The sequence below is a fragment of the Eptesicus fuscus genome, chromosome 6 (genome assembly GCF_027574615.1).
Source record: "Eptesicus fuscus isolate TK198812 chromosome 6, DD_ASM_mEF_20220401, whole genome shotgun sequence".
NCBI lineage: Eukaryota > Metazoa > Chordata > Mammalia > Chiroptera > Vespertilionidae > Eptesicus > Eptesicus fuscus.
This window is the reverse complement of record NC_072478.1, coordinates 45,949,609-45,974,494: the sequence shown is the minus strand read 5'-3', so window position 1 is coordinate 45,974,494 and position 24,886 is coordinate 45,949,609. Positions and strand designations below refer to the sequence as shown.

Below are 24,886 nucleotides of genomic sequence, written 5' to 3'. Positions count from 1 at the left end.
ATTTAGAACTAAACTGAAGAATCATATTAAAACTAAATAAAACTTAGCATTATTAAGAATACCATTTCTTAAACAATAAGAAATATTCAAAGGAAACTGCATGATCATGATATAAAAGTTAATGTATCTGGTAGAAAAGGATTTTAAAATCTCCTTAGGAAAGGGGAAATGATAAATCTATAAATTACTAAGTGGTGAACAAAATACTTATGCCTGGAGAATTACTTGAAGTAACAAAAGGCATAATTTAGAATTACCTAAAATTGGAAAATAGTGGTACATAATCCAGCTGACTTTGTGATAGACTAAGTGGGCTGAACTAATTTAATTTCCTTTTATAATAGAATAACAGTTTTCAGAAGCAAGGAACAACTGAGATTAGAAATGCAAGTAAAAACTTAGATGTTAGCATAGAGGGCTTTCTCATTGACAAGCTGAAGCAATAAAATGCATCATGTTTGTTTTTAAAATTCCTTGACTAGAAAAATCTCAACATTCTCTGGAGATCACATCTGCATTGCTTTGACAAAAAGTTGCAACTACTACAAATATTTCCTGATTAATACTACCTTATTTCTGTAAAAGGGGAGTACAGCATGAATTTCAACATTGCATGCAAGAATTCTAAAAATAAGTAGATTTTCACAGCTTTGCTCAAAAGAAGAAGACCTAAACCTCCTCTCCCTGATCAAGCAGTTTTTATCTTTTCATTATATATCTTTTAAAGCATAAACCTTTCTTTGTAAATTCTAGCAGGATATGGCAAGGAAACTCAGGCCAGTGGCTTATTGACTTAACCTGAGTAATGATTATCTGGTGGGGGGCCAGGGGGTGACATTGACTAGACAGTGACATGAGAAAACTTTTTGGGATAAGGAAAATGCTCTCTATTTTGTTTTATGTGGTGGTTACAAAGGTGTATACAATTGTCAGATTTTATTAAACTGAACATTCAAACTAAAAAAAAAAGGTAGGTTTTTATTTAGATCCACTAACTTTCCTATAATTTCCCCATTACCTACTATTTTGATAAAAAGTAATTAACCAAAATAAACTATAATTGCTGTACAATAATTACTTATTTTTGACACTTGCCATTATAGTCAAATATCTGTTTACTTTTAAATCAAAGCATATTTTTAAACTATAGCTGCTTGGGTCCTACATTTTTTTCTTGAAATATTTTTTGATGTAGAATTTTTCTACTTTTGTAAAGATTAATGATAATAGCTTTATATCATAGTTGTCTTTATATAAACAGCTTTACTGTATTGTTTACAATTTCATCAGTCAGATAATTTGCTAAAGCAAAACTCAAGAAACAAGTTTTCTAAGCTGGTCAATGTGAATTACACTGAGTTTATACCCATATACACAAATAGTAGCATAAGGATTAACACCGATTTATTATTAAGATACATTTTTACATTCTGAGTTTGTCATAGTTCCCCACAAAAAGTGAATAATCCTATATAATAAAACCCTAATATGCAAATTGACTGAATGGTGGAACGACCAGTTGCTATGACACGCACAGACCACCGGGGGCCAGACACTAAATGTGGGAGCTGCCCCCTGGTGGCCAGTGCACTCCCACAGGGGGAGCGTTGCTCAGTCCAAAGCCGGGTTCATGGCTGGTGAGCACAGCGGTGTTAGTAGGAGCCTATCCTGCCTCCGCTGCAGGTGGGCGGTAAGGAACGAGGGGGTCCTGGACTGCAAGAGCCCAGGAATGCAAGAGGGATGTCTGACTGTTGGCTTAGGCCTGATCCCCGGGGCAGGCAGACATTCCCCAAGGGGTCCCGAACTACAAGAAGGCTCAGGCCAGACTGAGAGATCCTCCCTCCCCCCAGTGCACCGGGCCTCTAGTAGGATATATAATCATATACATGTATGATTTATTACAAAGCATTGGCTCACATGATTATGGAGACTGATAAGTCCCAAAATCTGCAGTCTGAGTCAGCAGGCTGGAGACCCAGGAGAGTCAAAGACCTGAACACCAAAACTAATGGTGTAGTTAAGAGTCCAAATGTTGGAAAGCTTGACAACAGTAGGAGCAAGTGTTTCAATTGAATTCCAAAAGGCAAGAAAAAGCCAAAGTGGATGTCCAGGGAGTCAGACAAAAGGAATAATGTCTTTTTCAGAGAGGGTTAGACATTTTGTTCTAATTAAGCCTCAAACTATTTGGATAAAGCTTGCCCTCAGTGGAAAGTGCAATCTGCTTTACTCAGCCTACTGTTTCAAAGGTTAATCTCATCAGGAAACAGCCTTACAGACAAATACAGAATACTGTATGAACAAATGTCTGGGAACCCTGTGGCATAGTAATTTACCATCACATAAAACATCTGTTGATAAAAGTTCACCCCTTCTAGCAACAAGCCCCAGATGCAATCAGCAAAACATCATGCAGGTATGCAAAGGTTCGTTTTGATCAAGAATTCTTCATCAGTATATGACTTCCCCATTCTAAGAAGAAAATGACTGGCCTGAGTTGTTTTCTGCTTAAATATCTACTAGTATAAGAAGATAACCATATGCCTTTATTATCGTTATTATTGCATATTTTTTAGAAAACATAAAGAAATTAGAAAATGAGGCTTAGAGTGAGCAAAAAGAACTGAGTTTCCAACTCAGATTTGTGAGTAAAAATGCATATGACAGATTCTTAAATAATGTTTCCTTTAATACTGTTTTTGTGATAACATTGATGAGAAAAAAATGGATTCCTGTTTTGGGCCACTGTCTGTGTGGAGTTTGCATTTGCTACTCTCTCCCCTCTGAAAGCTGTCTGTTCCACGTATCCATGCCTTTGTTTCTATTTTGTTCATCAGTTTATTTTGTTCATTAGATTCCACATGTAAGTGAGATCATATGGTATTTATCTTTCTCTGACTGGCTTATTTCACTTAGCATAATAATCTCCAGGTCCATAAATGCTGTCACAAAATGTGAGTTGCTTTTATTTACTTATTTTTTTTATGGCTGAGTAGTATTTCATTGTGTAAATGTACCAGGTTTTTTTTTTTTTTTTTTTTTTCATCCATTCACATTCTGATGGGCACTTTGGCTATTTCCAAGTCTTGACTATCTATAATAATAAGAGCATAATATGCAAATCGACTGACTGGCCAAACAGCAGAATGACCATGCGGATGACCATGCTATGACACGCACTGGCACCAGGCCAGCTAAGGCAGGTGCCATGTGATTGGTTGGGGGGCCCTGCCATTGCCCCATGATTGTCCCACAGAGGAAGGCCCAGGCCACCCTCTGCGGGGCAGTCAATTGGGGGACTCCACAGAACCGGGAAACTGGGGGTGTGTGGCGGCAGATGCGGGCAGCACCCGGCCAAGGTGGATGAAAGTAAGTGGTGGGGCCGGGGCTGCAAAGCCGGCAGCCAGGAAAGGAAGGCCTACTCTTGCACAAATTTCGTGCATCGGGCCCCTAGTTGCAAATAACATTGCTATGAACATAGTGGTGCAGATGCTTGTTATTTCTTATATATTCATTTTCTTTATTCATTTTTTTAACCTTTTGTGTTTCTTTAATTTTTCTCTTCCTTTTTAAAAAATCATAGTATCTTCTTCCCTTTTATCTTGAATCAGAACCCTTCATTTTACTTGGAGCAAATAAACAAATAAGCAAGCAAAGTAACAACTTGCAAACCACAAAGCATATATAAAAACTAACCTCATGTGAAATAGGTGTTTAGAAGTGGAGGAACATTGTTCATCTTCAATCTTCCAATATACTCAAGACCCAATTTAATCATAGAAAAATTACTTTGTTACAGAGGCATAAATTGAATTTTAAGTGATTCCCTAGGTAAATATAAACCAATAGTTAACTTATGAGTATTTAAAGGGGGAGTATGACAGCTCTCAATGTTATTTATCCCAGAAACAATGCTAGGTTTTTAGGTACCAAACTACAAGTTCACTCAAGTAGACTCATGTACCGCTTCTTTATCCAGAAGTCAGATATATGTGTTTAAGTTTCTGATCGCTTAAACTTGATCTTTGCAGCCCAACTTTCTCCAAAGTCCACTTAAATTTTGAGCATGTTCCTGCCCTGTCTTCCTCATGTTAATACACATATCTCTTTCTCCTTGGTATGAGTTATAAACTATATATAGCCTACTATTAGTATTCCTATTCCATGTGACTCTTGACTTCTTCTGACCTCTGTGATTATTTGTTCACTAACTTGGCCGATTGATATGATATTATAGTAATCTGACAGAATATAGTGTCCATTTGCACTTGAAAATAGTAATAATATTTAATAGAACTGATAATAATTAAACTTACTTTTATTTTATTTTTCATCTCAATTTCCAATATAAGGACATAAATTAGAGCTTTGAATCTAATGAGATTATCCTATTGTTATTTAATTTTTATTTGAGTCTGAAATCTGAAATAAGTTTAAGATTTAAATGCTTTAAAACAACTACAGCACTAATATATAAGGATATATTACTTCTATTATACATGATGTTCTAGGGTTAATATTTCAGTAGTGATAACTGAAAAATTATGACTATCAGTAAGTATAAGAAATTACACATAACGCTTAAGGTTTTCTCTTTACCTTCACCTCTGTTGTATCACAAATCTTAGTCACTCAACACCTGTTGAGATTTAAATATCAATTAATTTTAGATTGTTTCAGACTCTCCTGCTTTCTCAGACTTTTAGAAATTTTGACTATTATTGAAAAGATATGGATATAGCCTTGTTTCTGTTTCATAAGTTTAAACATTATGCATTTTCTACCTTATTTAAAAAGATTTCCTCAATTATTTTGAAATGTTATTTCTTTTTTTAATTTTTTTCTTTATTGATTAAGGTATTACATATGTGTCCTTATCACCCCATTGCCCCCCCCCCCCACCCCACACTCATGCTCTCACTCCCCTGGTGTCTGTGTCCATTGGTTAGGCTTATATGCATGCATACAAGTCATTTGGTTGATCTCTTCCCCTTACCCCACTCTCCCCTACCTTCCGTCTGAGGTTTGACGGTCTGATCAATGCTTCTCTGCATCTGGATCTGTTTTGTTCATCAGTTTATGTTGTTCATTATATTCCATAAATGAGTGAGATCATGTGATATTAATCATTCTCTGCCTGGCTTATTTCGCTTAGCATAATGCACTCCATTCTTATCCATGCTGTTGTAAATGGTAAGAATTCCTTCTTTTTTACTGCAGCATAGTATTACATTGCATAGATGTACCACAGTTTTTAATCCACTCATCTGCTGTTGGGCACTTAGGCTGTTTCCAAATCTTAGCTATGGTAATTGTGCTGCTATGAACATAGGGGTGCATATATCCTTTCTGATTGGTGTTTCTAGTTTCTTGGGATATATTCCTAGAAGTGGGATCACTGGGTCAAATGGGAGATCCATTTTTAGTTTTTTTAGGAAACACCATACTGGGTTCCACAGTGGCTGCACCAGTCTGCATTCCCACTAGCAATGCACGAGGGTTCCTTTTTCTCTGCATCCTCTCCAGCACTTGTCCTTTGTTGATTTGTTGATGATAGCCATTCTCACAGGTGTGAGATGGTACCGCATTGTCGTTTTGATTTGCATCTCTCAGATGATTAGTGACTTTGAGCATGTTTTTATATTTCTTGGCCTTCCTTCTGTCTTCTTTCAAAAAGTATCTATTTAGGTCTGTTGCCCATTTTTTTATTGGGTTGTTTATCTTCCTTTTCTTAAATTGTATGAGTTCCCTGTAAATGTTGGCGATTAAACCCTTTATTGATGAATAACATTGGCAAATATGTTCTCCCATGCAGTGGACCTTCTTGTTGTTTTGTTGATGGTTTCTTTTGCTGTGCAAAAGCATTTTATTTTGATGTAGTCCCATTTGTTTATTTTCTCTTTAGTTACCATTGCCCTAGGAGCGGTATCAATGAAGAAATTGCTTCAGCATGTGTCTGAGATTTTGCTGCTTCTGGATTCCTCTAGTATTTTTATGGTTTCCTGTCTTATGTTTAAGTCTTTTATCCATTTTGAGTTTATTTTTTGTGTATGGTGTAAGTTGGTGGTCTAGTTTCATTTTTTTTAAATCTGTTTCTGTCCAATTTTCCCAACACCGTTTATTGAAGAGACTGTCTTGATTCCATTGTATGTTCATGCCTCCTTTGTCAAATATTAATTGAGAATAGTGGTTTGGGTTGATTTATGGGTTCTCTATTCTATTCCATTGATCTATGTGTCTGTTCTTGTGCCAGTACCAGTCAGTTTTGAGAACAGTGGCTTTGTAATACATCTTGATATATTTCTTTTCTTTAATTAGAAATTAATTGAATCACATCTGCTCAGAGAGCAAAGAATTAGTTAACTTGCTAATACAATTATGCTATTAATTTTTTATGTAATCATGAATTAATATCATTAAATGTCTGCAAACTCATTGATTTCCCCCTCTTATTGAGTTAATAGTGTGAATTTAACACATCTTTTTACATTATTCTTTTGCTCTAAGCATATAGTAAATCCTCCTTATATCACTTTAGAAATCTAGCTCCATTTAAATTGTATGTCAATATAAAAATACTCTAACTGAATAGAAAACACATTGATAATCTAAAGTTGATGAGATTTTTTCTCACTTTTGGAAAATTGACATATTGTCTGATATATTTCCCTGTCATTTGATATCCTTGCTTTTTTTAAGGCAATCAATTAAGACATAACTTCCATATTCCCAGTCTATCCTTATTCCTAACTCTTGGAAATGAGCTTGCCTCCTCATCACTTATATAAAAGAACAGATCAAATGAGTTCTTCATCTATCACTCTTTTCTCATTATCTTGTATCTCACTCATTACCTACACGAATCCTCATAATCATTGTATATATGTACCCTAACTAGCTGCTAACTATGAATGGAATCATTTGAGAATGCACACACATGGGTAATTTGTTAAACACTAAAATGTTCTCATAATATGTCACACTGTTTCAGAATGCACTTGTTATACTATTATCTTGCCATTGCCAACACCACAGCATTTTATCTTTCAAATATAAAACTACATTAACTATAAATAGAAATAAAGCTAATGTTTAAAGAGTAATTGTAGAAAGCCAATCTAATAAAGAGGGAATATGCATATTGACCATCACACCATCACAAAGATGGCAGCACCCATAGCCACAAGATGGCGGCGCCCAGTCCCCTCAGCCCTGCTGGAGTACCCCAGGCCTTTCAGTCCAGCTGGGGGGGCGGTAAGTGCATGGTGCAGCCGGACCCACCCTCAACACCCCCAGTTACCCAGGGCCGGCTCAAGGCACAGACAAACTTTGTTTGTCAGCTGCCAAGCCGCTCAGGGCCATCTGAGGCTCAGGTAACCAGGGCTGGCTGAGGTTTGCACTGCCGGCAGTGGCAGCAGCAGAGATGGGATGGGGGCATCGCCTTCCCCTGTTCATTAGGTTGCCTCCTGCCCCTGAGGGCTCCAGAACTGTGAGAGGGGGCAGGTTGGGCTGAGGGACCCCCCCTTCAGTGCATGAATTTTTATGCACTGGGCCTCTAGTGTTTAATAAAATCAAGGGTGCATTTTATTGCCTTTTTAAGCAAACTTGACCAAGTCGTTGTAAATAGATTTATGCATAAACAAAAATATTGAAAACAATAGAAAATTATTAAATCTTAAATCTTTTTTTTTTCAACTCATACTTATAGCAAGAATTACTATCAAACTCCACTCAGTGGGCCAGAGACCCTTGTGGTATTTTCAAAAATCTTGCCTCTCATGTAGCACACTACCTACACTTGAGAGTCAATGGGCCACCAGTGGCCGCAACTCCAAGCTCTACCAATGTGCAGTTCTTAAATCTTTTTACAATTTAAAGTTTAATATAATGAAAAACCTGTAAATGATTCCTTCATTCATTTTTGTTAAAGTTTAGCTTGGGAGTTGTTTGTTGTGTGTGGTTTTTGTTTTACTTTCCTAATGACGTAATGGCAGAGGATTTGGAGAGTTTATCAGGATAGTAGCCATCTATAAGTACAGACAGCTCTTCAGGGAAATCTAGATTAAAAATGAATAAGCCGAGGGAAAGCTTTTACAATTTGGAAAGCTATGATTTAGTGAAATGAGGTTACTGAAATTTAAAGATTAGATAAAAATAGAAACTGCATATCAGCAGCTTCAGCCATAGTGCTAACTGGGCAGGTGGGCCACACACTCCAGCTGGGTTGTTTCGTCCCTCAGGACCCATTTACAACCTGCTGCACGGGTCGTTTTATATTAAGCAGCAGTTGAAATCATATGCCTGTGCAGATACACAGTACCAAATGTCTTCACAAACCAACATAGTTTCTCTGTGATAATGAAATTAATAGCAGATGTTTTAAGTACGTCCTTTTATTAGTTTGTTGGAATTTGGCATTTAGATAAATTTCTTTTTAATTTATTAGAAAATATTTCTGATAAACAATAACATATAGAAATAATTTAATACACCTCTACAAATCCAACACCAAAGTAAGAAAAAAAATGTTAAAAATATTATTCAGGCCCTTAAGGACCTTTCCCCAATATTCTTTTCCTGACCACCTCTTCAAACATAAATGGACATAGACATTAGTGCAGTGAAGGTCTGGGAAGAAGGATAGCTGGGGGGAAGGGTGTCAATGGGGGGAAAATAGGACATCTGTAATACTTTCAACAGTGAATATAAATAAAAGTAATATTTTCTTGAATTTTGTGTTAAGTATGTCATTACATTCTAAGTTTAATATATAAAACTATGTATGTTGATAAACAATAAATAGTGATTTTTCATGTTAGAAAATAGAATGTATCTGCTACATACTTTTTTATGTGTTAATGATCATTCAAGGATATTTTTCCATTGATTTTTTTAGAGAGAGTAGAGGGGAGGAGGAGAGACAGAGGGAGAAACACCCATGTGAGAGAAACACATTGATTGGTTGCCTCCCACAGGAGTCCCGACTAGGCTGGAGATCAAACCTGCAATCAAGGTACGTGCCCTTGATTGGAATAGAACCTGGGACCCTTCAGTCCACAGACCAATGCTCTATCCACTGAACCAAACCAGCTAAGGCACATATTTTATTTATTTATAGTGTTTTCAATAGCTTCATTTTATTTTCTCTATAATTAATGATCCACTTATAAATTGCCACATTCATCATATGTAAGACAGATTTTCCCCAATTTTTGTTAGTGTAAATAGTGCTGCTAGGAGCATTCTTACACATGTTTCAAAGTTCCCATAATGCAGCAATTATTCTAGAACACATTATCAAAAGTAGGTTTGCTATCTTATGGATTTCTGCATATCCAAGTGTAACTGATGTGCTAGTGATTTTCTCAAACAACATTTCTGATAATCTGGTGAAAAGCAATTGCATTGATTGATTCCAGTTTCTTTGGTGGACCCATTCAGATTTGTCTTCCAGTTCTCTAACTTTATTCAGCTTACTGCTGTTCAGTTGCTAACTGGTTACAATGTTTTGAACTATCCTAGTCATTGTATTTGAAAAGGTCCCAAATCTTACTAATCCTATATAATAAAAGAGTAATATGCAAATTAACCATCACTCTGCTACACCCACAAGCCATGCCTACCAGTCAATCAGGAGCAAGTATGCAAATTAACCCAACGAAGAAGGCTGCAGCCACGGAGCAAGCAGGAGGCTTGGTTTTCTCTGGCAATGGAGGAAACCAAGCTTTCCTCACACCCTGGCAGGCCCAGGCCTCCACTCAAGGCTACAAAGTTTCAATTATAGAAGATAAATAAATCCCAGATCCCAGATCCCCCCCTTGGGTTTCAGTGGGGTGTGGCCAGCCTGCAAATCACCACAGGCTCCTTTCCCAGGCTGTCCCATGCCCCAAGGGCACCCCCACCAAGATCCAGGACACCCTTCAGAGCAAACAAGCCGAACCCCACCCCTGCACCAGGCCTCTATCCTATCTAATAAAAGAATAACATGCAAATTGACCATTACTCCAACACACAAGATGGCTGCCCCTATGTGGTCAAAGATTCTGTCCCCATGTGGACACAAGATGGTCACCACAAGATGGCCATCAGGGGAGGGCAGTAGGGAGGGACCAGGCCTGCAAGGGAGGGCAGTTGGGGGCGATCAGGCCAGCAGGGGAGGGCAGTAGGGGGTGACCCAGGCCTGCAGGGGTGGGCACTTGGGGCGGACCAGGCCTGCAGGGGAGGGCAGTTATGGGCGATCAGGCCTGCAGGGGAGGGCAGTTGGGAGGGACCAGGCCTGCAAAGGAGGGAAGTTGGGGGCGACCAGGCCTGCAGGGAAGGGCAGTTAAGGGTGACCCAGGCCTGCAGGGGTGGGCATTTGGGGTGGACCAGGCCTGCAGGGGAGGGCAGTTAGGGGTGACCAGGCCTGCAGGGGAGGGCAGTTAGGGGTGACCAGGCCTGCAGAGGAGGGCAGTTAGGGGCAATCAGGCTGGCAGGGGAGCAGTTAGGCATCAATAAGGCTGGCAGGGGAGTGGTTAGGGGGTGATAAGGCTGGCAGGCAGAAGTGGTTAGGGGCAATCAGGAAGGCAGGCAGGCGAGCCAGCAGTCCTGGATTGTGAGAGGGATATCCGACTGCCCTACCAGGATTAGGCCTAAACGGGCAGTCGGAAATCCCTCGAGGGGTCCCATATTGGAGAGGGTGCAGGCTGGGCTGAGGGTCACACCTCCCTTGCATGAATTTCATGCACCAGGCCTCTAGTGTACTCATAATTCTCTCTATCTCCTTACATATTTTTAATCTCCTGAAATTTTTTTCTATATTCAGTAATGCCAATATTTGAAATTTGGGTCCACATAATTATTCACTTGTTGCTTCCTTTGACATCTGTGTGTACTGTATAAGTTTGGATTTAGATGTGTTTTGTTTATTGCTTTCTTTGGGAACCTTGTGAGGCATGATGTTGGCGGTATATGTTTGTGAAGATGAAAATTTCTGAGCTATGAAGGATCTTAAAACACTACCAAAATGGAAATATTTAAGTTTATTTCTTGAGATTTTCTGGTCATATCAGTGGTATAAATTTGTACTCCAGATCCTCATGAGAACATGCTCATGGTGATGAATACTAAGGGAAATACAGGGTGTGGCAAAAATAGATTTACAGTTGTGAGTACATGAAACAGAGTTTATTCTTATATTATTACTTATTAATTATTGTATTGTTTTCCCTACTGACAAGTGCAAAAGTACTTTTATCCCTCCCTGTACCTTTCCCCTCAGGCTAGAAATTACATTTTCCCTTACTGTCTTCATTTGTCACAAATGTTATTTTTAAAAATTTATATATAGGTATATAAGTGTATACATCTCCTGTTTGAATTTCATACAAGGCAGTTATTTAAGATACATTTTTTAAGAACCTGTTATCGTCTGGTGAAATGAATTATCTATTTTATTTTTATTTATATACATGTTATAGCTTCTGTATTTATATTATAGCTTCTATTGTTGAATCCCAACATACAAATCTATTCTCCTAAGAATGACCACATCAATTTTTACCAACATCTTTTACCACCAACAGTGGGCATCATCCTAGAGACCTCCATGAATCCGCAAATTGAGGATGTAGGTAGAGGAAGCTAGACATGACTAGCGGTCACCTCAAATAAGATAATATGTGTAAAGAACTTCAAATTTGCTTGCTACCTAGTAAGACTGTTCTGTGTTTTAGTCTTTCTTACTTCATCTTCCTTCTCCCCCTTCTCCTGCTTCTCCTCCTGATCTTTCCTTCCTCCTTCCTAATTTCTTCTTCCTTTCCTTCTTTTATTTTTATTCCCAAGCCTCAATCTTCTTGTTATAAACCCTTGTAATGAATCTCTCTGCCTAATTGGAAAGGCACCGAGTGTGTCTATGCTTAGACTCCATGCTGTTGACCTCTATTGTGCTTATTTTCCCCCTTAAGCCCCTTATTGCCTGAGCCCAGAATATCTTACATTAGTTTAGGTTTATCTTGGATACGTGGCTATAAGTCTTTACATTTTATAATTGGAGAATGTAGTGTTGTTTTTTTCCTACAAAATATATTCTCATTAATAAATGTTATTTATTGGTAGTCTCTATAAAATTTTTATACTAGAAAAAGCGTATATACCTGAAATACCATTAGATTCCTTTTACTTTTGGCCTACTTACAGACTTAATAAATTTCAAATCTAAATTTATTGAGGGATAAACATAAAATGAAATGAATTCTTATTTAAATATCTGCAATTTAAATCATATCACTTCACTAATTTCCATGTCAAAATCATTAATTTGTGACATATTTATATTTTTCCAAATTATTTAATTAGTGATTTATATTAGTAAAATCATTATTTTCCACACTCCAAAAACACACTATAAAAACTATTATAATAATTGGAATGCTTATTTAATGTATATGGCTCTTTCACAAATAGCTTCAGCTATAATATGAAAGGGGGCATAACGTTTCTACTGGAGAAGGAAGAGAACATTCTTGAGTATATTTTTATATAATCCTCATGTCTAATGAAGTATACAGTTGAATACTTAACTATTCACAGTTTCTCCCAAAAGGATTAAATTTTTATAATTCTTTGCCTTTGCACAGTCTAATACCCTTTCCCCAGCAAATTATTTTGCTGTCCTTTAATTATTTTATTTTATCTGTCACCATTTATCCCCTCCAGCTACCCCCTCACCCCTACAATTGCCACACTGCTGTCCATGTCCTTGAGTTCGTTCTCTCTCTCTCTCTCTCTCTCTCTCTCTCTCTCTCTCTCTCTCTCACTTTCTCTCTCAGCAAAAAAGAAGAGAGAGAGAGAGAGAGAGAGAGAGAGAGAGAGAGAGAGAATCCTTTAATTTTTAGTTCATGGAACACTGTGAATTCTTCCTTTGTCTCACACTTAGCATAGACAATCACTCTTCTCATTCTTCTTCCCACATCATCCTATAAATTCTTTATTATTTTGTAATTAATAGCTATCAGTTTCTTTAGTTAGAATTTGAAATTCTGAGATAGAAATTCTTATTATCCATAGTTAATTTCTGTCTCCTAGCACAGTGCTGGCCATGTATATTCCAAACAAACCTGTATTCTAGAAGTGAGTAATTTGTACATCAACACCTTATTAAAGTAGTAACATAATGATAGAATATAAATACCTTCCAATCATATTTCAAATTTCTTTCTATTTTTTTTTTAATTTTAGAGACAAAGGGAGAGAGAGAGAGAAGAGAGAGAGAGAGAGAGAGAGAGAGAGAGAGAGAGAGAGAGAGAGAGAGAGGGCATTTATTTGTTGCCTCCTATACTCGCCCTGACCAGGAATCAAACCTGTAACCTGGGTATGTGTTCTGACCAGGAATCAAACCCGCCATCTTTTGGTGCATGGGATGACCCTCTACCTAACTGAGCAACATCAGTAAGAGCCATATTTCAAGTTTATTTACATAAAACTAAGATAAAGAATTGGAAAGCTAGTTAGAATGTCTATTATCAATTTTAAAAATGCTATCTTCCCTTTTTAAGATAAAATCATAAATAATATTTCAAAAATTAAGTATTTCTTTTAAATATTTCCAAATATATTCTTCAAAATATAGAAATGCATAAATAAAATTGTCAACAATTATTTTCATTTATTTTATTGAATTTTCTTTCCTTTTCAAATGTATAGCCTCAAAAAAGTAGCCTATCAACATTTATTTTAGGAATTTCTTATATTTCAACTCAAATGAAGTCTAATAATATAAAACAATAATGCTATAAGAAAGACCTATAGAATTTTCATTTTTTATCTTAAGATTATATATTAGGTAAAAAAACACAAACATTTCCTTTTTCCTAGCATTATTTTAAATCCTCAAATCTGTTTGCATTGTAAACAAATAAGTAATTTGTACTTTGTTATGGAAAGGAGGACTCATATATGTGTGTGAAACCAAAATGTGGGTGTTTGAATCTGAGTTCTTGTCTCTTGAAATCAAAGAATGAAGTCGCTGACTAAAGCTATTAGTGGAACCAAAGTTTACTGGGAGAAGCCAGTCCTGGAAAAGGTGCAGCTGGGGTTCCAGGAGCAGGCCAGTGTCCAGAGCTTCCTCTCCATGTTACAGACAGGCGTAGTGTAGTATCCAAGCTAATTAAAGTCTAATAGTCTGCCAGGCCCACGTGGCTCAATGGTTGAGCATAGACCTATGTACCAGGAAGTCACGGTTCAATTCCCAGTCAGGGCACATGCCTGGGTTGCAGGCTCGATCCCTGGTGTGGGGAGTGCAGAAGGCAGCCAGCCTGTCTGTCTCATCATTGATGTTTCTATTTCTCACTCCCTCTTCCCTCTCCCTTCCTCTCTGAAGTCAATAAAAATACATTTTAAAGAAAGAAAGTCTAATAGTCCATGTGCGGAGGCCCACATGGCCATAAGCCATGTGTGTGCAGGGAAGTGCTCCCCCGCCACAGGAACAAACATCTGGAACCCATTGAGTGCAAGGAAGAAGAGAAAGAGAGCTAAAGGAAGCGCAGGCCTTTTAATTCAGGCATTGAAGACAGCTTACTAGCTCCTGATTGATCTTTTCAAATAATTTTGCCTTAGCAACATCCTTGGGATTGGTTTACACGCCTTACTGCCTTGTGATTGGTTATCTGCATGATGCCTGTCTTAGCAATATTCAGACATTTTAAAGTTTGTCTCCCACACACACCCTTCCTTCCCCACCCAGTTGTGTTGTCCTAGTAATTTCAGTTGGGTTCCCGGATTCTACTGTCTCCAGCCCCGGTCCACCTAGCTTCTTTCTGTCTCCTCAAGTGTACCAGGTATGGGATTTTTAATTTCCCTTCGGTTATTTTAATTATATGCTATGCTAATGACTCTGTATTATTTTCTATCTAACATATCTCATTACCTAACACCTTATTTCTACAAGTTATTTTTTCTGCCCTGGATGTTCATAATTTCTTTAGCTAATTAAATGCTGGTCACCTTTTAAGATCCAGTTTGTTTACATCTTTCACGTGTCCATCAACCAAAGACATCCTTTGTGATACTTTGGACAAATGCTTCTTGATTATTTTTGACACACTACATAGTGATTGTTTTTGCACATGTTTTATCAATTTAACTTGAACTCATACACTCCTGGTTAAAAAAAAATCAAACAAAAAATCTATCTGATGCTTATGACTAGATTTAAATGATGAATGTAATTATAAATTCCCCATAATAATCACTGATTTTTATTTTAAATGTAAATACAAATAAATTTACACAATAAAACTTATAAAATTAATATTTAAAATTATTTAAAAATGCTCAGAGTCACTAGTCATCCAAGAGATGCAAATCAAAATGACAATGAAGTACTATCTCACACCTGTCAGAATGGCCTATCATCAACAAATCAACAAACGACAAGTGCTGGGGAGGATGTGGAGAAAAAGGAACCCTCGTACACTGATGGTGGGAATGCAGACTAATGCAGTCACTGTGGAAAATAGTTTGGAGTTTCCTCAGAAAATTAAAAATGGAACTCCCATTTGACCCAGTAATCCCACTTCTAGGAATATATCCCAAGAAACTAGAAACACCAATCAGAAAGGACATATGCACCCCTATGTACATAGCAGCACAATTCACCATAGCTAAGATTTGGAAACAGCCTCCCAAGTGCCCATCAGCAGATGAGTGGATTAGAAAACTGTGGTACATCTACATAAAGGAATACTATGCTGCTGTAAAAAAGGAAAGATATCCTACCATTTGCAACAGCATGGATGGACCTGGAGAGCATTATGCTAAGCGAAATAAGCCAGTCAGAGAAGGATAACACATGATCTCACTCATTTGTGGAATATAATGAACAATGTAACCTGATTAACAAAAATAGATCCAGAGACATAGACGTATCAAACAGAACATCAAACCTCAGAGGGAAGACAGAAGAGGGTTAGTGGGGAGGAGGTAAGAGATCAACCAAAGGACTTTATAAGCATGCATATAAGCATAATCATTGGAAACCGACAGTGGTGGGGGGGTGAGGGTATGTGCTAGGGGGTGGGAGCGGCCAGGGAGAGGTCAGTGAGGAGAGGGGGGGAGGAAACATATGTAATACTTTAAATGATAAAGACTTTAAATTAAAAAATAAAAATATATAATTATTATGTAAGAAAACATAGTATAGATATTATTGAATATAGAAGGTATTTGATGAATAAATTTAGTTCTAGTTCGAGATTCCTTTATAAAAGTCTAGTGTATGTTTCTTTATCATCTTAACTTTACTATCCCAACTCTGCACTACCAATGCACACTGTTTGCTGTTTTGTTGTATGCACTCTCCTGAATTGGTAATTTTGCTCATACTGTATATTTTGCATAGAATCCCCTCCTTCCCTTTACTATAGAGATCAACTAGTTATCTTTACATTCTCAACTCTCTGTGTATTTTCCAGTAATCCACATTCTCATAGCTTCCCTTCCCCTGCCTCAGTTAAGAAAAAATGTATTTTTTCTTGACTATGCTGTCTAGGTTGTATGTATAATTTAATTATTGAATGTCACATTTGATTTCAAATATTTCATGTGTGTGCCTGTCCCCCCACCAGGCTGTTAAATTCTAGAGTTCAGAGATTTAGTTAGGAATAGTGCCTACTCTCTTGAAAATACTCTTCCAGATACTGTGGATATACCAGTTAGGACTGCAAAGTCTCTAGTTCCTGGAACATACATTCCAGTAAAAGGAGCATACCATGTACAAATAAATATATATTATTGTTGGAAGTAGCAGTTATGCTAAGAATGACTAAAAAAAAGGAAATCAAATAGTAACAAGGGTGCTATTTTAGATAAAATGATCAGAGTTGAGGCTTATTGTGGAAGTGATAATGGATCAAGAACATGGTTTAAATTACAGGGGAAATTGTGTTAAATAAATATTAAGAAGATTGTGATTAAATTGAGTAGACAAAATTTACCATTCCAGTTTTCTGAAAATATACCTGTATATCCAAGATTTAGGAGGATAGATACTCTGCATTATGATTGCCAATATCTCTTATTTTCCAGGCATTTCATGATGAAATGAATACAGAAAAGTATGTTTTGTAAAAAGTTTTTGCCTGTGTGTGTGTGTGTGTGTGTGTGTGTGTGTGTGTGTGTCTAGGGCCTGGGGAAAGGAGGTCTTATGTTCATGGGAATTCATGCATCGGAATGGCACAGAAGATATTTATTACAAGATTGCAGTGGAGTGGCTCTACTAAAATAGTCTCTTTTCCCAACTTTTATGAATTTATAATCCATATTACTTAATATTTCTAATAAATATAAATATTTTAATAGTTTCATCACCTAGCACTAGGAAATTTTAAATATGTACTGAATATAACTATTCTACTGAAAATTAGTACTTTGTAATTTTTATTGGGTAGTATTTGTCTAGCAAACAATAAAGAGAAGGAAAGAATTATGAGAAGTAATTTAAAGTAGGCAGACTACTAAAATGTGTAACCTTTACCTTTATGCATGTTTGCCACAAAATTGATGTTTATATATAGGTTCATTATTTGTGTACACATTTTTAAAAAAGGTATTGATGGGGAGCATCTGTTTTGGGTTGATGTCTTTTCTTTAGAGTGATTTAAGCAGTATCATGTAGAATGGGAGGACAATTCACTGGTGGTCTAATGTTTATAACTCAATGCTGTGTTGGTGGAGATGATGCGCATAGCATTCAGATGGTTGCATCTCTTCCTAAAGAGCATGTGCTTCTTAGTGAGAAAGAATAAGTGAGGTAAACTATGTTTGACAGTATTGTGGCCTGATATCTAATTAATCTTTGATCATAAAATACTTATTATAATGTTATACCCATCATCAGAATCTATTAAGTGCCATTCCATAAATTCAAATACTAGGTTTAAAAAATACTTAATAATATCTTCCAGAGTGATAACATTCTGCCAATTTAAAGGACTAGCTTCCTGTGCATTTATTTTGTTTGGCTAGATTTTAGTTTGCCTAGTCACCACATCAGTTTAAAAACTACTGTGTGCCTCAACTTGACTTAATTTTACACTGGTTTACCTAAGTTTTGTTTATTATGTTGTTCTTTTAAAAATATTTAAGAGATCTTATTATACATTTATGTGTTTTCTTATATCCATAGTTCTAACCAGATTGTCTTTGTTAATCTTTATTATACTATCTGCAAGAATCTATTTGCTCATTTCTACCATTGATCTGAATTTCATGGAGTCTATTTATATAATTAATATAGCACTTTGGGATTCTTCCAAGAAATGGTGTGGTACAAAGTAAAACATGAATGGTTTGCTATTATTTAGCTTTGATACCTGGCCAAAATATATTTCTTATTTTAAGACAAGATCACTCTATCAATAAAGAAAAAAATTAAAGGAATATTAAAACTGTGTTATACCAAGAGATAGATTGGCCTTCTGCTATTACAAACAAGAACTAAGGATTCTTATTATAAGAATACTAAAGGCCTGATGCACAAAATTAGTGCAAGAGTAGGCCTGCCTTCCCCCAGCTGCTGGCACAGGCTTCCCTCTGGCACCTGGAACCCGGGCTTCCCTCACAGCCCTGGCTTTGTCTGGAAGGTCATCCAGAAGGATGTCCGGAAGGACGTCTTGCCTAATTAGCATATTACACTTTTATTATTATAGACTAGAGGCCCAGTGCAGGGATTCATGCACAGGTGGGTTCCCATGGCCTGGCCTGTGGGGATCAGGCTGAAAGTGGCTCTCCAACATCCCCCAAGGGGTCCCGGATTGTGAGAGGGTGGTTCTTTGTGACACACACTGGAATCGGGCTCCCTCCTCTCTGGTTCCAGGTGTGTCACCCAAGGACCAAAGCTGCCAAGTGACTGCAGCTCGGCAGCTCCTGCGTTGAATGTCTGCCCCCTGGTGGTCAGTACACTTCATAGCTACTGGCTGGTCAGCCAATGGGTCACTTAGGCTTTTATATATGTAGATTTTTCAAATGTATCATGTGGTCAAGGTAACAAATTTCTGATCACTTAATAATTCTCACATAATTAAATAATCATAATTTATTCTTAATATTTCTTTATTTTCAAATTAACAGTTAAAACAGTTTGTAAACTAAAATTGTGGAAAATATATATTGTCAAGTGAATAATGAAATATAGTCATAGAAGCAAGTCAAAAAAGATATTACTTTCAAAATCCTAAATTATGTATATAAGTCTCCACTAAAAGAGTTTTAATACAAGTTTGCCAGTAAATGGAGTAGTTTATTCTTCTTTTCTTCTTACTTTATAAGTCTGTTCCCAGTCCAATAAATTAATATCCAATTTATCTTCTTTAAGTACAATATTCTTAAACATTTCTAGTTTGTAGGATATTTAAGGGTATTTTCATTGGTAATTTTAAGCATATACAAATGTGTCAGTAGAAAATTGGATTTTAAGAAACCAATAAATATAATAGTGTGTTAAGGCTATATGAAACCTATGTATTCTTATTAACCAATGCTACCACAATACATTTAATGTATAAATAAAAGAAATAAGTAATACTTAATACCATTGTGCAGTATACTCAATAATGACATATTTTTTTGTTTTGTTCAACCTTTTTTCTTTCTTTCACTTGTATGTGTTTTGTTTTTTTGTTGTTGTTTTTGAAAATCGTTTTGTTCACCCTTTATATCCTGTTATCTGGAGCAGTGTCTGGCACAAATGTAAAAGTCATTTATACATATTTGTTGAAATAATAAATGACTAAATAAATAAAAGAGGAGAGACAGATTATTTTCATTAATAAATACCTCTGAAAAATTTAAGCCTGCTTGGCTTATAATTATGAAAGAATAATCTATATTTAAAACAATTAATTTATATTTAAATTTTAATTTAAATAAACAATGGTTACTCTAAATTAAAAAATAAATATCACTGGAACTCAGTTAATTAACAAAGACAGAATAGCATTCAAACACAAAGGCTGGAAGAGTTAGGATAAAAGACTTCGAACACAAAAGTGTTAAAGTCTAATAGAATCAGACATTGGGTTAGCTGGCCCAATAAATGTACATTTGTCAAAATGAACTTTCTTAAAATTTGACTCTGGCATTAATGCTTTTAGCAAAATAAATTATTTATATTTTTATTAAGTATGTACATTTTATCAAAATTTATTGGAACTAATACAATTCTGCAGTTCAATGTGTGTGTGTGTGTGTGTGTGTGTGTGTGTGTACATATATGCAATTGTCACTTTTTATTAGAAATATATTTCAAAGTTATTTTTAGTTGGCAACCCTGAAACTTTTAGACAGAGTAAACTATGCATGAATATTAATTGAGAAGTCATAGACTGCACAATTTCTACTTAAAAACTGAACACAAGCTAATTCTTTTGGAGTTGCCTGGTAACTAATAAGGAGTATGTCAAATTGAAAGACAGGTCTGACTGAAGCAGCCTTTGAATAAGTAATAGAATTTGTTGTCAACTTTAGCCTTAGAGCAGTGAGATAGGGACCAAGTCTAAGTTAAATTGAAGGAAAGACAGTTGAAATGTCTTTTGTGTTTTTTAGTGAATTCTCCACTGTTTGCTCTTAAACTTTTTCCCTCACCAACAACTTATGATTAATGTAGAGATGTTGAAGGCAAATTCTGAAGACATCATTCATAATGTTTGAATTAAATGGAATAGCCTAAGGCACTTGAGAGGCATGACAAGCTATTTTTTATTCATTAACCATTTGTTCATTTATTTATACATTTATATTCATATAATGTATTGGTTTCTTAAATAAATTTATGTCCACTAAGAGTGATTATACTCTAATAAAATATTTGGCATAAGTATTTGTTAAGGTGAGAATTATATTACAATCACTCCTGGGTATATGTACAACAAAACATTTAGACAAGTCTTTAGTTATATTAATGCTTTATAGCAGGCTGTTGAATACATATTTGCAGATTTTGATCTACTTCTGTTTTAATTCCAGCAGGAAAAAAGTCAAGAAAGTTCAAGAATCAAAGGTAAGGAATAATTGTTTTAAGATTATAGTCTCATAAGTTCATGTAAGCATAGGAGAACTATAAAAGGTTTGATGTTACTTTGGAAATTTAGTTAAAATTGGGAAACGGAATTAATCTTCAATGTAGTTTTAAAGCCATTGTGAACCCTTTGTGGAAACTTAAACACAATTTTCTATGTGTTCCTTCATCTGTTCCCGTGGAATTCCTCCACCGAGCATTGTCCATAAGAGTTGGTGTTCTGTCACATCCATGATTTAGTAGATGAACTGTTTCTAATTACTTCACGGACAACCAATTATTTAGTCATTTTATTTTCCATGAAAAAGCAAGAAAATATTTATTTATATACTAAAATCAGTGATAGCTTTTATTGTGGCATAGTCAACTCTAGTCAGACATAGGGAGACATGTTTCCCCATAAAGACATTGTTAAGTTAGAAGTTTGCCCATTGAGCTAGTAAATGACTCTAGGAAGATGGTAATCTTACCTGGCTGTTTGTGTTGTTTTTCAGCAAACTACAGCTAGGTTTGTTATTTTATATGTGAAATTATTACACTTATTTATCCTCAAAACACTCATATTAACTCAAAGTTTTATGCTTTTGTGTTGCAAAAGGGAATTTCTGTTCCAAGATGTGCTGGATGGTGTGCATTTAAATGCTGTAAGCATTGTAAGCATACTGAGCGCACATCTTCCTTCTCATGAAACAGCCTAGTGTTTCAGGTGAATCTTAAATCACATTTATAATTCTGTTATATTGAAACAAGTTTAGTGTAGCTTTCTCCTTGATGCTTTATTGCCTTAGGGTACATAAATCATACCATCCTAAGTAGTGGAAATTATTTTCCAACTGCTGTCTAGGAACATGTTTTCTTTTATAATGTAACACAATTTTTAAGATGATGCTTCTCACTGCTTTCACTGTTACTGGCTGACACATGGTTTTGAACTGTCACACAATGGCTTCTAGACTACTGGATTCTAAGTCAGAGATGCATGGATACATCAGGACTTGTTGCTTAGCTCTACTTAAAAGAACTCTACATTTTTGACAGTTTATAGGAATCATCTGGAATGTTATCTTACTGGAAATTATGGATGCCCCATTAAAATGTTTTTGAATATCAATATTAAGAGAAAACATTTAAGCCATAGAAGCTATTGTTTACCCATTGGTAGATGACAAAAATTCTGAAAATTAAATATTGTACCTTTCTTGGTAACTAATTTTTGAAATATAAGCTGTGTCTTCATGTGATGTCAATAACCAATTCTCAGTTAGGGAATATCTGGACTTTCTGACAAACTGAAAATCTCATTTGCCAGATCTTGTTTACTACATGACCAGGTATGTCAGCAGAGGAATTCTTTAATCTTCTAATTTCATGCATTCTATGACTTTTTCTGATATGACAACAATCTCAACCTCATAATATTCATGTAACATCCAAAGCACTCTAATGAAAATAGATCCCTTCTTTTTCTGTGCATATAGAGATGTATATTGAAATATTTTGAAACTTTCAATTATATCTTTAATTATTTGGCATTCACAGAAGCTCTTATTCTAAAATTATTTTGAAATACCATTAAAATCCATATTTTTATATATTCCAATATTACATTTACATGAAATTTACCTGATAAAATTAATTTTGATTCAATAGTTAATATACTATTGGTTTCTCACTTGATTTTTTGCTTCAATTGCCTATTTTTAGATGAGTTAAAACCTAATATATTTTGTATACAATTTTGAGGTTTACAATATTTTGACATCCTCCCATGAAGTTCATTGAAGATAATAGCAGGGAAATGAAGACAGTCCTATAGTTTTGCAAAAGGGTCAAATATTTAGGAAGTCATATTTCACACTGTTCTTCAGTGACAATTATGAATATGATAAAATAGGATACACTATGCTTTTAAAATCAAGTGCGATTTTATAAGAATTATTAGGAATTAATTTCCTTTGAAGAATAGTTCTAATATAAGGATCACAAAAAATCAATTATTCTCTCCTAATATTACTCAGGGGAGTATTTTAATTTGTGATTGCTTTATTCATGTATATTTAAGATAATTATTCTACAGTTTTCAGTGATGAAATAATAACATATTTTAAGGAGATGTCTTAAAAATACTTAGTTGTACAACTCCCAGCTGCATTCATCACACAGTTTTTCCCTTCTCTCTTTTTAAGTGGATATTCTTCACTCTTCCCATTCAAAAATGATAAAAGTAAAGTACATTCCCATTTCATTCCTAGTTATATTTTGGGTAAGTCTCTAAAAATTAGGTCAGGTAGCTAGATGGGAATAGTGAGTGGATAGGAATGGACTATCAAATTCTTATTTCTAAAAGCCATTGGCCATATTATATTAACAAATGAAAATATTATGTAAAACTAAAAGATGGTAAGTCATATATATGAGCCCTCTATGAGACTCTTTATCTAATTGTTTCCATATCTCTATGTTTAAGAAATAAAATATAGCCAGTACAATAAGTGATACTTGAAATGGAAATTCTTACTGTTATATGAAATTCAGAGTTATTATATTTTTAACAGATTACAATGTTATACATTATAACTTGGTATTTCAACTTAGAAAGCTATTGCTGAGGCAAACAATTGTTTGCAGGATTTGTGAAAAATGCGGGTTTGTCTATCACTTTCAATAGTTACAATCCTTAGGAAGTCCAAGTACCTAAAAGACAAGAAAATTCACCTCTAGTAAATGTCAACAAAAGGATTGATAGTTTTATTTATTTGTTTGCTATTGGTGAACAATAATTCTAAATAAACCCAAGCAAGTGTACTTATGGCAGATTTGTGAAAATAATTCTTAAACAACAATTTTTGTGAGAGAGCAATAATTTAGAGTTTTTACCTTAACAATTGCATTATATCAGAACAATTCTATATTTTACTCTATTTGTTTTACTAAAAACACACTTTGTAAGTTAAATGAGGGCAAAATGTATTCTATGTGTCATTATTGATTACTTTGAAGCAAAAAAAAGGGCCAATATGTATGTCCAACTTAATAACATATGACTAACTGGCAAGCTTTAATTAGAATATGAGTATCTCAAATACTTCAATACATTTTACTATACACCTAACTTAACAATGGGAATATAAATTCATTGTTGAGTAACTAATTAATTAAAAATATAATTCTCAATTATTATGAACACATTGTCAGACTTTTCTGATTTTATTAGCTGACATCTGTTTCATTTATGTTCTTTTACTATTAAAATATGGTAACATTTCTTCATGGATGTGATGTTTTGTGAATTTTTGTAGTAATATGAGTTTTTAAAAAATGAATGCATAGATGCAAATTTTGAAAGTCACTAAATATCATATTACTTGGATAGTAATTGTTACTTTGGCAGACTTTCAAAAATATAACAATCTATACCCTAGCCGGTTGGCTCAGTGGATGGAGTGTTGGCCTGTGGACTGAAGGGTCCCAGGTTCAATTCCAGTCAAGAGCACATGCCTGGGTTGTGGGCTCCAGCCCCAGTAGGGGACATGCAGGAGGCAGCTGAATAATGATTCCCTCTCATCATTGATGTTCCTATCTCCCTCTCCCTTCCTCTCTCCCTTCCTCTCTATAATATATATATAAATATATTTATATATATATAAAACAATTTATGTTATAAAGTATAACTCCATAAAATAAAAGTAAATTAATAGAATTATATTCACTGGGCATAATCTAAATGATGTCTCCAAATGCCTTATTCAATAACTTTTAAGTAGTATAGATTTAATTGAAGGTAATAACTTTTCTCTGAGAATTAAGGTAATATTTATTTTCCATTCTTTAAAAAAA

The 24,886-nt window shown here is 35.3% G+C and overlaps 1 protein-coding gene and 1 non-coding gene across 4 annotated transcripts in view; one reads left to right on the top strand and one right to left on the bottom strand.

Moving 5' to 3' along the window:
* Positions 1-24,886, top strand: part of FSTL5 (follistatin like 5) — a 554,870-nt gene that overhangs the window by 36,725 nt on the left and 493,259 nt on the right. For 2 of the 3 annotated variants that reach the window (XM_054717664.1, XM_054717663.1), the window contains exon 2: positions 21,001-21,031. In XM_054717664.1, coding sequence (XP_054573639.1) covers positions 21,001-21,031 — 31 coding nt within the window. Of the gene's footprint in view, positions 1-20,997; positions 21,032-24,886 lie in introns of all 3 variants that reach the window. The other variant, XM_054717662.1, reaches the window with a different exon arrangement.
* Positions 7,698-7,850, bottom strand: LOC114233525 (small nucleolar RNA SNORA62/SNORA6 family). The gene has a single exon (XR_003619669.2). It is a non-coding gene; the product is annotated as a small nucleolar RNA SNORA62/SNORA6 family (small nucleolar RNA).